Genomic DNA, 17,049 nt, shown 5'->3' with positions numbered 1-17,049 from the left:
ATCAGAGCAGGAGTGCACAGCCTGCTGAAGATCTAAGCCCAGCCCGGGCTGGGGGTTCTTGGGGAAGGAGGAGTGCAGCTCTGACAGAACTGGCACCTCCCCCCAAAACGTGGAACATAGAACTCGTTAGTCTACAAGCAGTCATACCCCACTGAAAAACTCAAGGGTCAAGTTAGTTGGTTGGGAATATGGCCAGGCAGCGAAAACGCGCCCAGATTCAGTCTCAGACTTTGGATTCTTTCTTTGGTGACAAAGAAGACCAAAACATACAGCCTAAAGAAGACAACAAAGTCATAGAGCCTACAACAAAAGCCTCCAAGAAAAACATGAGCTGGCCCCAGGCCATAGAAGAACTCAAAAAGGATTTGGAAAAGCAAGTTAGAGAAGTAGAGGAAAAATTGGGAAGAGAAATGAGAAGGATGCGAGAAAACTATGAAAAACAAGTCAATGACTTGCTAAAGGAGACTCAAAAAAATACTGAAAAATACACTGAAGAAAACAACACCTTAAAAAACAGACTAACTCAAATGGTAAAAGAGCTCCAAAAAGCCAATGAGGAGAAGAATGCCTTGAAAGGCAGAATTACCCAAATGGAAAAGGAGGTCCAAAAGACCACTGAAGAAAATACTACTTTAAAAATTAGACTGGAGCAAGTGGAAGCTAGTGACTTTATGAGAAATCAGGATATTATAAAACAGAACCAAAGGAATGAAAAAATGGAAGACAATGTGAAATATCTCATTGGAAAAACCACTGGCCTGGAAAATAGATCCAGGAGAGATAATTTAAAAATTATTGGACTACCTGAAAGCCATGATCAAAAAAAGAGCCTAGATATCATCTTTCAAGAAATCATCAAGGAGAACTGCCCTGATATTCTAGAGCCACAGGGCAAAATAGAAATTGAAAGAATCCACCGATCGCCTCCTCAAATAGATCCCAAAAAGAAATCTCCTAGGAATATTGTCGCCAAATTCCAGAGCTCCCAGATCAAGGAGAAAATACTGCAAGCAGCCAGAAAGAAACAATTTGAGTATTGTGGAAACCCAATCAGAATAACCCAAGATCTGGCAGCTTCTACATTAAGAGATCGAAGGGCTTAGAATATGATATTCCGGAGGTCAATGGAGATAGGACTAAAACCTAGAATCACCTACCCAGCAAATTGAGTATCATGTTCCAAGGCAAAATATGGACTTTCTATAAAGTAGAGGACTTTCAAGCTTTCTCAGTGAAAAGACCAGAACTGAATAGAAAATTTGACTTTCAAACACAAGAATCAAGAGAAGCATGAAAAGGTAATCAAGAAACGGAAATTGCAAGGGACTTACTAAAGTTGAACTGGAAAGATGATGTGTATGATTCATGAGACCTCAGTATTAGGGTAGTTGAAGGGAATATGCATATATATATATATGTTTATGTATATATATGTGAATGTGTATGTATGTATATATCTATGTGTATATGTATGTGTATATATATATATATGTGTGTGTTTATATGTGTATATATATATATGTAAAAGAGAGAGAGCAGACACAGGGTAAGTTGAGGATGAAGGGAAGATATCTAAAAGAAATAAAATGAAATTAAGGGATGAGAGAGCAACATACTGAGAGAGGGAGATAGGGAGAGATAGAATGGGGTGGATTATCTCGCATAAAGGTGGCAAGAGGAAGCAGTTCTGGGGGAGGAGGGGAGAGGGCAGGTGAGGGGGGAATGAGTGAACCTTGCTCTCATCAGATTTGGCCTGAGGAGGGAATACCATACATACTCAGTTGGGTATCTTACCCCACAGGAAAGAAGAGGGAGGAAGATAAAAAAAAATAAAGGGGGGGGGATGATGCAGGGGAGGGCAGATGGGGGTGGAGGTAATCAAAACAAACACTTTGGAAAGGGGACAGGGTCAAGGGAGAAAATTCAACAAAGCGGGATGGGTTGGGAAGGAGCAAAATGTAGTTAGCCTTTCACAACATGAGTATTGTGGAAGGGTTATACATAATGATACATGTGTGGCCTAGGTTGAATTGCTCGACTTCTTAGGGAGGGTGGGTGGGAAGGGAAGAGGGGAGAGAATTTGGAACTCAAAGTTTTAAAATCAGACGTTCAAAAAAAAAAAGTTTTTGGCATGCAACTAAAAAATAAGATACACAGGCAATGGGGCGTAGAAATTTATCTTGCCCTACAAGAAAGGAAGGGAAAAGGGGATGAGAGGGGAGGGGGGTGATAGAGGGGAGGGCTGACTGGGGAACAGGGCAACCAGAATATATGCCATCTTGGAGTGGGGGGGAGGGTAGAAATGGGGAGAAAATTTGTAATTCAAACTGTTGTGAAAATCAATGCTGAAAACCAAATATGTTAAATAAATAAATTTAAATTAAAAAAAAAAAGATTTGCAAAGCACTTTATGTGCGATCTCATTTGACCTTCTCAACAATCTTATGAGGCAGATGCTATTATCATTCCCATTTTACAGATGCGGAAACTAAGGCTGAGAGAGATTAAGTAAACGGCCCAGGATGACAGACCTAATAAGTGTTCAAGGCAGAACTCAAATTGAGATTTTCCTCACTCTAAAGCCAAACTCTCTCCAATAAGCCAGCAGGTTGCAATTAGGATGGACCAGATGAGAAATGAGAAGATAATCCAACTGGGGGCGTGGTCACAAGAGTAGAGAGAAGGGGATGGATAAAAACAGATTGTGGAGAAATAACAAGATTGGCAACTGCCTGGATAGGAGAGACAGTGAAAACAACACAACTGCAAAAGTGAAGCATAACAGTAGTATCCTCAATAGAAATAAATTCAGAAGAGAAGTGGGTTCATAGGGAAAGATTCTGATTTGGACATTTTGAGCTTTAGATGTCTCTGAGACATGGAATTTGAAATGTCTAATAATTAGCTGGTGATACAGTACTGAAGCTGTGGAGAGAGACTAGCTTGTCGAGATCTTTTTGAATCTTGTCATACAGTGTGACAACTGTGTCAGCTTTAACAAAAATGTTAAACAACATAAGACCAAGCACAAACCCTGAGACAATCCACCAAAGACCTTCTAAAATTGACAATAAATAATCTGTAATAATTTGTAATTACTTTTTGAATCTGGCTGTTCAATGAATTATGAATTCATTTAATTAAACTATTGTTTAGCCCATATTTATCCATCTTCTCCATCAGACTAGTGTGAAGATATTTTCGTCAAAAGTTTACTAATATCTCGGTCAGGGCTGTCCAACCTTAGGTTATCTTAGGGTCACGTTAAAATAAAATAATTATTCAAGGGCCTCACCCAGAATAAAAAAATACAGTACACTAATAGAAAGTGGGGGAACACATGTCATCAATACAACAGGCAAAGGTGCAAAGCATGAAAGCAAACACAAAACAACAAAGTGACAATGCAACAGTATAAAGGTAGGTGCACACTGATTAGTCTGCATCATACAGACAGAATGCATCCCACAGATTGACTGAAAATTCCATGCGATGGGTTCCATCCATAAAACTGCTTAAAAACACCAAAGAAAATGTGCCTTCCATGCAAATTATTATTTTATTTTTTCGCTCGTGAAAATTAAAGCCCACAGGTGGGCTGCATAAGATCGCACTGTGGGCCACATGCGGCCCGCGGGCTGTATTTTAGACAGCCCTGATCTAGGTAAACTATATCTAAAGCATGCCTCTGGTTTACCAATCCAGTAATCAAATGCATATCATAAATCTGGATACTCCTTCCAATGTTGTAAATCATAACCTATTTACATTTACCCATCTTGGGTATACCTTCTCCATGCCCTTCCATAAGTTCACCCTGGGGAATTCACTCAACCTGCTGGAGGCCTTCCTCACTTCCTCTTGACATCCTGTGTAAAACAGAACTATCTACCTGTCATTCCTCTTTTTCACATATGACCAGGGCACCTTTTTCTGTTATACGTTTATCTGATTTTTTTTTACTCCTGTTCTTCAAAGTTCCCCATCGGTTATATTACCACACATCTCTCCAAAGTCTCTATATAACATTTACTATGAATTTTTTCAGAAACTGTCGTGTTGCATGCCTCAGACCCATATACAGCACTGGTATTAAACAGCACCTTTGTTTCTGGGAGAGGTTTGTGGTCATTAAAGTTCCTTGCAACTTCCTTGAGACAATGCAAACTTTTCTCCTCCTCTTTCTTTGAACCCGACTTGATGTCCATTTGTACTGTGTCCCCGATATACAAAATGATGGACAACCTTTATGGGTTGTCTATCCAACAGTTTGTCATAATCTAGGCAGGACATTCTTCATCCACTTAGTTTTCCTGTGTGGTTGAGCAGACCTTTTGAATTGTAAGGATGTCATCCAGGAGGCTCTGCAATGTTCTGGGGCTTAATGCAACCATCATAGTCATCCACGAATTGGAACATGCAGGGGACAAAAGCACCCACAGAGAATCCTTCTACTAGTTAAAGTCTGTGAAGGATTTCTTCTTTGCAGTGGAGAATACATCTCCCTACTTTATACCTCATCACATTTATGATCAGGTCATTGTACAAGGTTGTACAATCTCTGGTTGACATCTTTCAAGAAATCTTGAGTGACTGTGATGTACAAACGAGTCCCAGAAAGGTCAAAGGACTCGCCTAGGGTTAATAATATATACAATTATGTGTCTGAGGCAGGTTCTAAACTCGGGTCTTGACTCCAAGTCCAGCACTCTATTTACTATGTCACATTAATTCCTCACAAAATTACACAAATTTCTTATGCAAAAGAAACTATTTAAATTTTGGGAAAGATTTATAGATTGCTACAAATAGATTGCAGCATGAAGGTAATGTCTTACCCTACTAAATCAAACGCTTTTTTATAATGAATAAACATTAAACACAGTGGGAACATGTATTCAATACATCTTTCAGTCAAATATGTGATGGTAAAGATGTGAAAGCCTAAGTGGAGATGATTCTCCCAAGAATCTTATCTAGCCAGAAAAGAAGACATAGAGGCTAGTGGTTGTCAATGTTATCTCAGATGCTTTATTTCGGTATTAGTAAAAGTTGAGTTTCTTTGTCAAACCTTTGGTATCTTCTCCCTCTCTCTACTATCCCTCAATACTCTCACAACTATGTAACTTGCTGCAGAGAAATCCTGGAAGTATACCTGGTCCAAATCCAGCTGCATCTCCCATCTCTGCTCTGTCTAGTAGCATTTTTGCCTCCCCTATAACAAGCATGGGTGGGAACAAGATGTCAGATGCCAAGTGCAGTTGATCTCCTGTCCTTAAAACTGGAAACAGTTTATTATTAAAATATTTACAGATCTTTTCCACTTCTCTATTTTTTCTTTTGTTTGCTATTGTCCTTCAATACTCTCAAAAATATTTTGCTTGTCTGGATATCTCACCAAGCTTTTTTCAAGCTGGTTTTAACCTTCCACTGATTCTCTGTTTTATGACATGATGCTGCTCAAAGGTTTCTTTTATCCATTTTTAGACGATTTCACAAAATAATTTATATTCTAAACTGACTTCTTACTTTGGCTGCCAGTCCCAGTGACTCTCTGGTGTAATAACCCTATCAAAAAAGTAAATTAGGTTAGTCAAGCAAGACCTGCTCTTAAGGAAGCTCTGCTAATGCTTTCTAACTATTTCATATCATCTAATGTAAACACCTTAAAAGAAGAGACTATCTACTGCTGTATTAGTAAACTAAGCTCTTGAAGCAGAGCAGGCACTTTATGAATGCTTACTAACTGATCATTTCCTTATCTAAACATTCATTAGCCAATTCTTTAATGAAATATTCTGGAGCTTAGCCAGGAGTTCAAGTCATGTTCATTTGCCTAAAATTTGCACTCTTGTCTCCTTCCTATTTTTAGAACTAGGAAAATAGATTCCATTCTCCAATTCCCTCTCAGTGAACTAGAACTCAGTCAAAACTTCTGCCAGTTCTTTAGACAACCTAAGAGGTGCTTACTCTGCTCCAAGTGACAATCCTTTCTTACTATCTATTTATTTTGGGTATCAACTCTCTATTAGCCATTTTTATTATGTCCTTCCTAGCAAAAGCATCATTCTGCATGTCAGGATAGGAAAGGATAGGAGGAACATGACTTCACTGGTATAGAAAATTCGCAGATGAGTAAACTCTCTCCAAAATGTAGGTCAGAAACTTCTCTGCAACTTAAAGTCTTAAAAGAGTTGCCTAAACCACTGACAGATTAAACAACTTGCCTGGGCTAGCAGAGCCAATATGTGTCAGAGGAAGAACCTGAAACTAGGTCTTCCTGGCTTCCAGGCAAGTTCTCTGCCCTCTATACCACACTCCCTCTAGCAGTGAAAATAAAAGCAAAATAACATCTGACCACATGTACATCACTTTATTATCATTTACCCCACAACTGGGGCTGCTATATCACCAGGCCTTGTTATCTGCTCCACAAGTGTATCTTCAAACATTTGGTATCTCTCCCAATCAGAATGTAAGCTCCTTTAAGGAAGGGTATGTAGATAAGCAATTCTCTCTGCATGAATATCAATGTTTTCAGAAAAGGTATCTTTTTGTTCTTTCTCAGAACTGTTTCTTTGTATCTAAATAATTTAATTCTTGAAAAATTCCCATTTTTCTCAGGGTGATTTCCCTCAGAAATTTTTAGCTCATAGGATACTACCTCGCCTTTCTTTAGAAACTCTGAAATATGTTCTCAAATCTACATAGTATGTAAGATTATTATCAGCTTTTCTCTTCTCCATAAGTTCTAAGATGATGTGGTCATTTCCTCCAAAGCTTCCTAACATTTCTACTCTAGCAGCTGGTTCTTTTTTGGAAAGAGTTAAATCCAGAATAAAATTTCCCTTTCTTAGTTCTATCTTTTGAAAGACAAAGTTATCATCAATTCAAGTCAAGAAATAATTAGTTCCACGGCTTTTGGCACAAAAAGTAAGCTATGGATGTGCAGATAACTGAAGTCTTCTATCACTACGATAGCGTGACTCTGTACTAAGCCTGTGATCTCCTTCCCAAACTCCTTATTTTCTCGCCCAGGTGATCTAATTACTCCAATGACAATCACCCATGTTGACCTTCACTCAAATGCTTGCTGCCACTATGCTTTCTCATCTATAGTTTCTGAATTTCTGCATAATATACAATCCTATTTACATTACTTCTTTCCCTCACACACATTTTTACTATACTGTTTCATAATACAATGCTATCCTCAGAAGTTCCTGTTATATGAATGCCTTGTAGAAAAAAAAAAACCACTAATAAGGCCTTTTCAGTACCCTGAATTCCTTACAATGGGTCCAATATAGGCCAGCCATAATAAATTCTACCTTCCCTACATCACTTAAAAGTGAAGGGCTACAAAATTTTGTTGAAATTATTTTAGACTGTCATTATAATTCTAACAATGTGCTCATTTTTCTCAGGTCCCATTCCAAAAAACCATGGCCATTCCATAGACTTGTAGATTTATAAAATGATTTAAACTGTATTAGAAGCCTGACTCTACTAGGGGTAAATCACTTATCTCTAACTCTTTCCAATTTGCCTCTTAAGACATCTCTTCCTTATGACTATCCCTACCCCCATCCACAAATTCCTTTTCCTAGTGTCTTTGGATAACTTTTCTCAAATACATGGGCTTCTCAGCTTCAGCATAAATACCATTTCTTGTAAATTGCAAAAGTCAATATCTGGTGTCAGGGAAGGTATGACTGGGAGAAGAATAACAGGAGGGCAAATGCTGAGGCTTCTGTGGTGTTAAGTGATTTACTAGCAGCTGTCACAGAAGCTGAAATGGGCATTATAGAACTCAGAAGTGGACATCATATCTCATAATCCCCTGAAAGCACATTAAGACTTTAGAAGTTGAATGTTATGTTCCTAACATAACCTACAAGAACCTAACCAGGAACCTAACCACAACCTAACAAAATCCTACAGGATTTTAATTTCTAATAGATTTATCACAAATAGTGCTTGATAATTATATGGTTTAAAGACATACATGAACATTTGAAGGTGCAGATTGAATATAAACAGTATCATATTTATATGAGCTAATTTTATATGATAACAGATTAACAGATTTAGAGCTGGAAGGGGCTCCTTCATTCATTAAAAAAGTAAATAGGCCCAGAGAGATTAAGTGATTTGCCTAGGGTCCAAGTTAAGTTTTGAACCCAGGTTTTAATGACTCCAAATCCAGCACTCTATCCACTAAACCACATAGCTTCCTTACAAGATTACATGTTTCTTAAGCAAAAGAACCACGTAACATTTTGGGAAGAATTTAGATTGCCATGAATAGATAACATTCTACAAATACACCTTGTAATATTGTGACATAACAGATCAAACTAATCACCTAACACAGGAGGCAGCTAGATGGCTTAGTGTATAAAGCGTTGGTCCGAGAATCAGGAAGATCTGAGTTCAAAACCAGACACTTACAAGTGTGTGACCCTGAGCAAGTCACTTAACCCTGTTTGTTTTAATTATCCACCGGAGAAAGAAATAGCAAACCACTCCAGAATCTATGCCAAGAAAACTCCATGGACAAAATAATGGTCCATGGTGTCATGAGGAGTCAGACACTACTGAACAACCTATTACTTTTCTCTCACTCATGTGGAATCTGCCGCCAACACAGGAAGAGGATCAGGTAGGTATTATTTTTGAATCATAGTTAAATAAATCCTATCTCTCTTTCATAAAATGTAAAGTGAGGGAACACGGTATAGTTAAAAAAAAAAATAAAAACCACACTGGTTTTGGAGCAGACAGCTTGGTTTCAAGTGCCAAATATGCTTCTTTTTGCTGATGTGATCTTGCATAAACTATACCACCTCTTTGGGCCTCAGTTTCATCATGTGTAAAATGAAGGTGTTGGATAAGATGACTTCTAAGGTCTTATCCAATTCTAAATACAGAAAATACATCAGTTAAAATGTATCTCCTGTCAACTGCGAATTAAATGATTCTGGAAGACTCGAGTTACTAAAAGACTAAATCTATGGCTACTTATTTTTCCACCATGCATCATTATGATTCAACAGTTTATGTAGTTCTTACTCTGACCAATGAAGACAGATGGCATTCTAGTTCATAATGTTTCAATTAAGTAGTATCATTTTAAAATGACTATGCAATACCTGAGCAGTTTCTATTTTCAATTTGTCAATATTGAGAGTATTTCTCTGTAATCCACTGGCAGCCAATGAGAGAAGCTGTTTCAGGGCTTTAATATCCTCTTGGACTTTAAGCATTGCTTTAGAAGACATTCGACTAATTTCTTCTTGAACCTGTTTTTGTTCCTTCACAAATTTCCTGCAAAAGTTTCAAGAAAATGTACTTTTAAAAACCATTTTCTAAACCAACTACAATCAAAACTAAAAGGCTGACTAACATGTCAGAAATATACTAAATAATATACTAAAAAGACCGACCTAAAATGTGTATGTCCTATTGCAGAAATACACTCAATGCAGTCTACCCACCTGGGCCCCTTCCCCCAGGAGGTAGAGGGAAAGAGCCAGATGGATAAGATGACTAGTTAAATACACCCCCTGGCACCAAGAAAAAAACAACCAACTTACCAACCACTACATCTAACCTACTCTGACTTACTCATTACTAGTGTATTCCAAGGTTGCTAGAGTCTACTTACTCAAAATTGGAGCATTTGTTAAAGTCTGACACTTCCCTTTTGTGCTCCAGAGTACAGTACAACTAGACTCTCACTAACCCAGGCCACGTAGTGGCTTGAAAAGTTCTGGGCAAAGGCAGTGGCTTAGGACCAATCCTTATGCTATTTCATTTCTCAAATCAGGAACCAATATGAAGGCTAAGCTCGAATTCTCATATTCCTCATCTATGAGGCTGGTTTGTATATTATTAATAAACCCTATGTTTAGAGCAACTGGTTATAAAGCTCTTTGTGCTATAAAACCTCAAAACATGTTTTGCTTCCTATTCTACATTGCTTAAATTTCCTTTAAGTATTTAAGTTTTTGTCCAACTGTAAATTTTCAGAAAAAAACAGATATTCAACTTAATAAAATAATAATCCAAATAGGGATTTGAATGCTTATCTTTGAAGTTCAACATTTTTAATTTTATTAGATACTTACTGGAGATTTTCAACATCTTGGCAAATTACAGGAGGTAGATTTTCATCCTTCAGTGCTTTACTATCCCTAAGAAAAACACCATAGGTTTATTTTAACTAAAAAGATAAAGGAAACTTGAAATTTCCCCAAAGACAGGTAAAACAATGGCAAATATCATGGAAGAGAACAGTTTATGTACTGATCATTATCACAATACTTTCCATTTATATAGTACCTTTCCTAGAAGAATTTTTTTCAAAAGTATGGAAGGTTTTTAATCTACACAGGTATTTCAGGAACTGACAGTATAAATGACATCCTTTTACATTTCTAGTTTGAAAGCTTTAATATGGTTTTAAGTTGACAACATTTAAATGACAGAGACCCTAACAAAACTGTTCCAGTTCGATAATTCCCAGCAAGAAGTATAACCTGGGAAAAGGGAGTCCTTGGCTAATTCTCCACTTAGTTAAGCCATTAGTGGCCATAAAATTAGCACAACCAACTCAATCTTCCTAGAAGAATTTTAAATAACTTTACAAATACTAAGTCCTAAGACGTTTGTAAAATTAACACTTCATCAATAATTTCTTTGTTGTTGGCATGCAAATAGAATATCAATAGCTCTTTCAACTCAGCAAAAAAAAAAATCACAGAAATGGTTATAGGAGAAAACACTTTTTAAAGCATCAAAATACAAAGAAACTATTTTTATATGAATCAGATAAGCAGAAGCATACTCAAAGTTTATGAGTAAAAGCATAAATCTGAAAAACATTAGAAGTTGGGGGAAGAAGAGAAAAGGGGAGCTACTAAAAATGCCAATAAGGATTGAATAAAAGATGTATTAAGAATACTGAAGCAGATAAAGCTGAATAAATGAGGCAGAGCCAGGCTTGGGAGGACTGTTTGAACATCAGGGTGAAATGTTCTGATATAACCCAATAGGCCAATTTCTCAAACTAATTTTGGCAATAAACACCTAATAATTTTTTATCATATTTATATCAATGATCGAATATGAATTTATTATAACACATGGTGTGAAGCAAGGTCTAAGTCCAACCCTATTTTTCAACATCCTATCCAATTTTCCCAACAATTTTTATTCTTCTCTCCAACATTTTGTTTTCCCCAATTCTGAGATTAGCAAATATCAATCATTTATGTACAATGGTTCTATATCTGGATCCTCTATACTGCTGTAGAGATTTATTTGCCTGTCTCTGTCCAGTACCACATAATATTCTAAAGACTTATTTTTAAAAGTTAGCAAGGTAATCATCGATGTTTTTCCTCTCAAAATTCCTCTGGATATACCCGCCCATTTATGCTTCTATATGAATTTGGATTTGTAGTCTATTGGTATCTCAAGTGGTATTTTTATTAAAGCTATAATTTAATTTGAAAAGCATTGACACTGATATTATTATATTCACTTGACAAAACCATTAGAGGGAAAAAATTTCTCCATTTGCTCAGTTCTTTCCTAACTTGTCAAAATTATTTTAAAGTTTTCACTGTGTAAGCCACAGGATTGGTCACCTCCACAGGACAATTCCTCAATAAAGAAAGGAGATAAACAGTTCTCAAAAGAAGAATTAAAAAAAAAAAAGAATTGTAAACTATTAGCAACTACATGAAAAGAATGCTCCAAACTACTAAAATGAAAAATGAAAATCAAAACAATTCTGAGGTCTCTATTCATACTAAGAGAATTGGCAAAAAGAAAAAACATAAGCATAGTCAATGTTAGAGGGGCTATGTTTAGAAGGGACTTAAAGGCCATTTGGTCTGTCTCATTTTTCACATGATATTAAGTGACAATCAGGATTTGAACTCCGGTCCTTGCCTCAACCACTATAATATGTAGGCTTCATGTAGTATTTTTAAATTACAGCCAAAATATTTAACATGCTGTGTTGCTATTGTAACTCTTTTTCTATCCTGCTTTTTTTGTTATTTTATTGGTAATAATATTGAAATGTAGGGGGCAGCTAGGTGGCGCAGCAAATAGAGCACCAGCCCTGGAGTCAGGAGGATCTGAGTTCAAATGTGGCCTCAGACGCTTTGAGACTCACTAGCTGTGTGACCTTGGGCAAGTCACTTAACCCCAACTGTCTTGCCTTTTCCCCCTCCAAAAAACTCCAATAATATTGAAATGTAGATGATTTTTGTCAATTTATCTTATATCCTGCTATATTACAAACATAATGTATTATTTAAACTCTTAAAACATGTATTTTGGGGCAAAAACAGAAGTGGAACCGGGGGTGTTCATAAGAACCAAAAAAAGATAGAACAATTCCCCAACAAAGGAGATAAAGAGTTCTCAAAAAAAGAACTGAAAAAAAAAAAAGAACTGCGAACTATTAACGACCATATGAAAAAATTGTCCAAATTACTAAAATGAAAAATGAAAATCAAAACAATTCTGAGGTCTCAACTCATATCAAGAGTTGGCAAAAAGAAAAAACATAAGAACAGTCAATGTTGGAGGGTTTGTGAAAAGCCAGGCACATTAATACATTGAATTCGGACAATTATTCTAGAAAACAATGTGCAATTATGTTGAAAAAAAAAAATGACTCAAGTGTCCACACCCTGTGACCCAGAGATTCCACTGTTAACATATGCTCCAAGGATGTCAGTAACCAAAAGAAAGGCTCCCCCATTCACCAAAACATTGACAGCAATACTTTTTGTGGTTTCAAAGAACTGGAAACAAAGTAAAAACAGGAAAATCTGGGTGATGTAAAAACAAGAGATAGCAAAAAGTCAACAAAAGAAAAAAGAAATAGTGATAAGGCTAGAAAGATAGTTTGGAGACAGAGTATGAAGGACCTTGAATGAAAGACTAAGTTTGGAGTTTGTTCATTAGGCAATGAAGAGCAAATGAAAATTCTTGAAGAGAGCAATAACATAATTATAGGATTTGTTAAAGCATTAGGCTTGTTTGTTTCAACTGTAATTATCATGCAGTTTTAGAAAGAAAACGAACAAGAAGGTGAAGTAACTTTTCAAAGTAAATAGAAAATATTCATCTTATTCCAAACTTTATGATCTAAGCGCTAAATTGTTTTTAATTTAAGAAACACATTTTTTTCTTTCTGAAAAATAAAAACTACTTACTCTGGTCTTGTTCCTGTTTTATCACCTAAAAAATTAAAGAAGCATCATGTAACAATAGGACAAGTATTAGAACTTCTAAAAAATGCTAGTGATCTGAATATATACACTTTAAGGTAGAGAAACTAGTCTTGAACCCATCTGAAATTTGCAAATACCCAACATTATTATTTTTTATGAATTTAATTAATTTAGTTAGAATATTTCTGAGATAAGGCATTTATTGTCCAAAGCAAGGTTTGAAAATCTACTTCCATCATTGTTCTGGTCCCACCCTCCAACACAGTGTTATAGTGAAGACTCAATGTCCATAGCAGACATGTGACTTGACTCATCACAAAATTAAAATCTGTACATCACACAAAGTAAAATTTTCTATCAAAGTGTGTTCATTTATAAAAGTACCATTAAAAAATATCCCACACTACAACTCCTTACATGACGCACTCTAGCCAGATAATGATTTTATTTACCTCTAAGTCCCAGGCTCTGAGTTTGGCTATTAATTAGTAAACTTATGTTTAATGAAGTATTTTCCCAATATTTGAGATCTGATTTTTTTCACTGATTGTACATATCAAACCTAAAATTGTGACATCAACTTCAATGATAATGAAATCAGGGAAAACTTAAAAACAGCATAACTAAGCCTAAAACTGTAACTCATAGTCTACTTTATACCTATGCAGCATTTTCACTGATTGGTTTCATGGTTCAGGTTCCGTATTTCTTTAATATGAATGTAAATGACATAAAAAGACAAGACTTACTCTTTTTATCCGAACAGCTGCTAAAATCTATACCACCAAGACCTTCGTTGCCAGTAGTAGAAGGGGCTGCAGTAGTTCCCAATGTTAAGCCCAGAGCATTCTGTCCAAGTCCTACAAAATGATATGTAAAGGAAAAGATGTCTTAAAAATACCATATGAATGTTGCAGAGTAAAACACTTATTAACTTGAACAAAGAATTACTTTCCTGCACTTGACTTTTAAGAGAAACAAACAAAAGACAAGGAAGCCAGCTAAAATCAGAGATAAGATAAACACTTTAGAGAATACATTCGGGAAAAACGAAATTTCAACAAAATGGGTTTAAATTATCCAGCAATTTTACTACAAATGAATGAAGTGACTTCTTGTGGAACTGAAGTTACTTTGAATTTTTTGTTTGTTTGTTTGTTTCAGACTGTTGATTTCTTCAATGTGCTGGATGGCCTGCATGGAAACTCCCTCAATGTAAGAAGGTTAGCAATTGTCTATGACTTTCTCAAGAGTTTTTTCTGAGGCAATGAGAAGAAACTACTTGCACGTGGTAACACAAATATTTGTCAGAAGCAGGACTTCAAGACACATCTTCCTTACTTCAAGGTACAGTGCTAAACGTTGAAGGCAATATCCACATTAATAAGATGACAAATCCATGAATATAAAAATATTTCACTTGTTATTGATTAAAAAAAATTCACTTAACTTTCTTATGACGTACAGTAATTCAGCAATCTTACATTTCAATGTTATAAATAGCATTTTGGACCATCTAAAGTAATTTTATGAAAATTTAATTCACTTTTTCATAAAATTATTGCTTTAGAACCTGAAGAAAATGTTGAAGGTCATCTAGATAAGGAAACTGAGGCCCAGAAAGTTTAAAGACAAAGTCACACAGGTGGTCAGTGGCAGAAACTAGATTCAATTTCTCTGAATCCAATTTCTTACCATTGGTATTTTTTATTTTTAATACTGAAATCAATGAAGATTAATTAACAAAATAAAAAAAAATTTAAGGCATTATGCTGACTTTTACCTCTCTCTACTTAAACCTATGCTGTATGCATATCTGTGTGTTGTACATGTGTATATACACATGGTATACAGCAGGATGTATCACTAAAGTACATGGCTATTGCCCCTTTCTGACCAAATGACATCAAGACCTTTCAAGCCTTCTACTTGCATATCTGTGTGTTGTACATGTGTATATACACATGGTATACAGCAGGATGTATCACTAAAGTACATGGCTATTGCCCCTTTCTGACCAAATGACATCAAGACTTTTCGAGCCTTCTACTAAAAAGATTAAGTACCTCTAGATTAGCACAATCATAACTATAAACTCCAGAATCCAAGAAAAATTAAAAAGACCAGAAAAAAAAATTAGGAAATAGACCTGAAATGAATGAAGCATAATATATCTATCCGTTCTATTTCTGCTTTGTCTGGATTTTTTCAAATGCATCTAAGATAATTTTAAAATGAATATTTACCAAACAGATTTGTGTGTCTTAATGATGTAGAGTAGAGGTTATTAAGAACAGGCAGGAAAGTTTGGTGAGGATAATGGTGTTGTGGCAAGACCAATATGAACAAGGCAAAAATGATTTGGTCAACATCAACACCACTTTGGTCTTTCTTCTACAAAATGTACTAACCAAAGCCTACAGTCACTGGTTTATAATCAACCTACAAAAGGATGCTATTTAAAATCAGATACAGATACTTAGTGTAGACATGCAGAACATTAAAAAAAAAAACAAAAACCCAAACCCACAAACAAATGCCCAGTGAACTCAGCTCCCTAGCACTAGAGAGAGTTTAAGAATAACATGGAATGAGGTAACAAAAACCAGGAAACATTAAAACTCAATGTCCCAATTTAAAGTGAAACTAGAGATTAGTCATTTGACATAAACATCACTTTTCTATGGTGTCAGGGATCTCTTTCAAACAGTTTTGTAACAGACCTATATTCCATTTAGTATCTGGCATACTAGCAGCTGTTCAACAAATGCTGAGAAACAAGAAAAAAAATGTATTTAAAAAACTAAATCCAATTTGCTCAATAAAAAAAAAATTCTACATACAAGTTACAAATAAAATTATTTTCAAAGTCTTTGCTAAAAAGTAAATACAGACCTTAATACTCTCAGAAAATAAACCTGCTTAAAATAGATTGATAAGAGAAAAATAAATTATTTCAATACTGAATTTTTAATATTTGAAAAGGAAATAAATTTTGAAATAAAAGTAACCAAAAACAAAAGTAACCAATCACCTGATGTAGCTGTGTTTGTATTCTGGAAAAGAGAGGTTCCCAAACCAGGTAAGGACCCTCCTAGAGAAAGCCCTGCTGATGAAGTTGTAGTTGTAGCAGCTGTTGCACCCAAATTTAAAGAAAAGCCTGTGGAAGCTGCAATGAAAAAGACAGACTAAGCATCAAGAAGAAACCTTCCTTCATAAACTACAGATTTTTCTCGAATACAAATGTAACCTTACTCCTAAATGAATAAAATCATACTAAAATATGCACAGATTCCTCTCTGGGAAATAGGTTTCAAGTTAAGCTAGAAAAAGTATTTGTTCCTTGATAGACAACATTCAGAATATCAGCATTTATGTATTTATACGATGATTAGAATAACAAGTTGCCCTATCCAGTGCTGCTGTGTAATAGAATGACTAAATACACATTTTTGTTACTAGTTAATCTGCATGCCATATACACACACTAATTACTATCCTTGTCCCTGGGAACAAAAGACAACCTTTCAAGTCTGCTACTGCCACTTAAAATTAAATGGTAATTTTTCCTCTCTCAAAAAGGTTAAAGATGCAAAATTTTCCATATGCGTGTATGTATATGGTTACACACACACACACACACACACACACACACACACACACACTCACTCTCTCTCTCTCTCTCTCTCTCTCTCTCTCCCCCCCCATGTTAAGAAGGGCCAAATTTGCCTCCTACTTTACATATTTCATAAAATCTAGTTTTCATATAAATTTTTTAAAATGAGGA

General features: G+C 35.7%; 1 protein-coding gene across 1 annotated transcript in view; it reads right to left on the bottom strand.

The window, feature by feature from the left end:
• The window catches only part of NUP58 (nucleoporin 58), a 64,457-nt gene that overhangs the window by 33,137 nt on the left and 14,271 nt on the right, over window positions 1-17,049 (bottom strand). The window contains exons 5-9 of the mRNA XM_036744299.1: window positions 16,297-16,431; window positions 14,012-14,122; window positions 13,245-13,269; window positions 10,134-10,199; window positions 9,156-9,330 (exon numbers count right to left, since the gene is read on the bottom strand). Of these exons, the coding sequence (XP_036600194.1) occupies window positions 9,156-9,330; window positions 10,134-10,199; window positions 13,245-13,269; window positions 14,012-14,122; window positions 16,297-16,431 (512 nt within the window). The remainder of the gene's footprint in view (window positions 1-9,155; window positions 9,331-10,133; window positions 10,200-13,244; window positions 13,270-14,011; window positions 14,123-16,296; window positions 16,432-17,049) is intronic.

This window comes from Trichosurus vulpecula, chromosome 2 (genome assembly GCF_011100635.1).
Source record: "Trichosurus vulpecula isolate mTriVul1 chromosome 2, mTriVul1.pri, whole genome shotgun sequence".
NCBI classification, from domain to species: domain Eukaryota; kingdom Metazoa; phylum Chordata; class Mammalia; order Diprotodontia; family Phalangeridae; genus Trichosurus; species Trichosurus vulpecula.
This window is presented reverse-complemented; position numbering and strand designations above follow the sequence as displayed.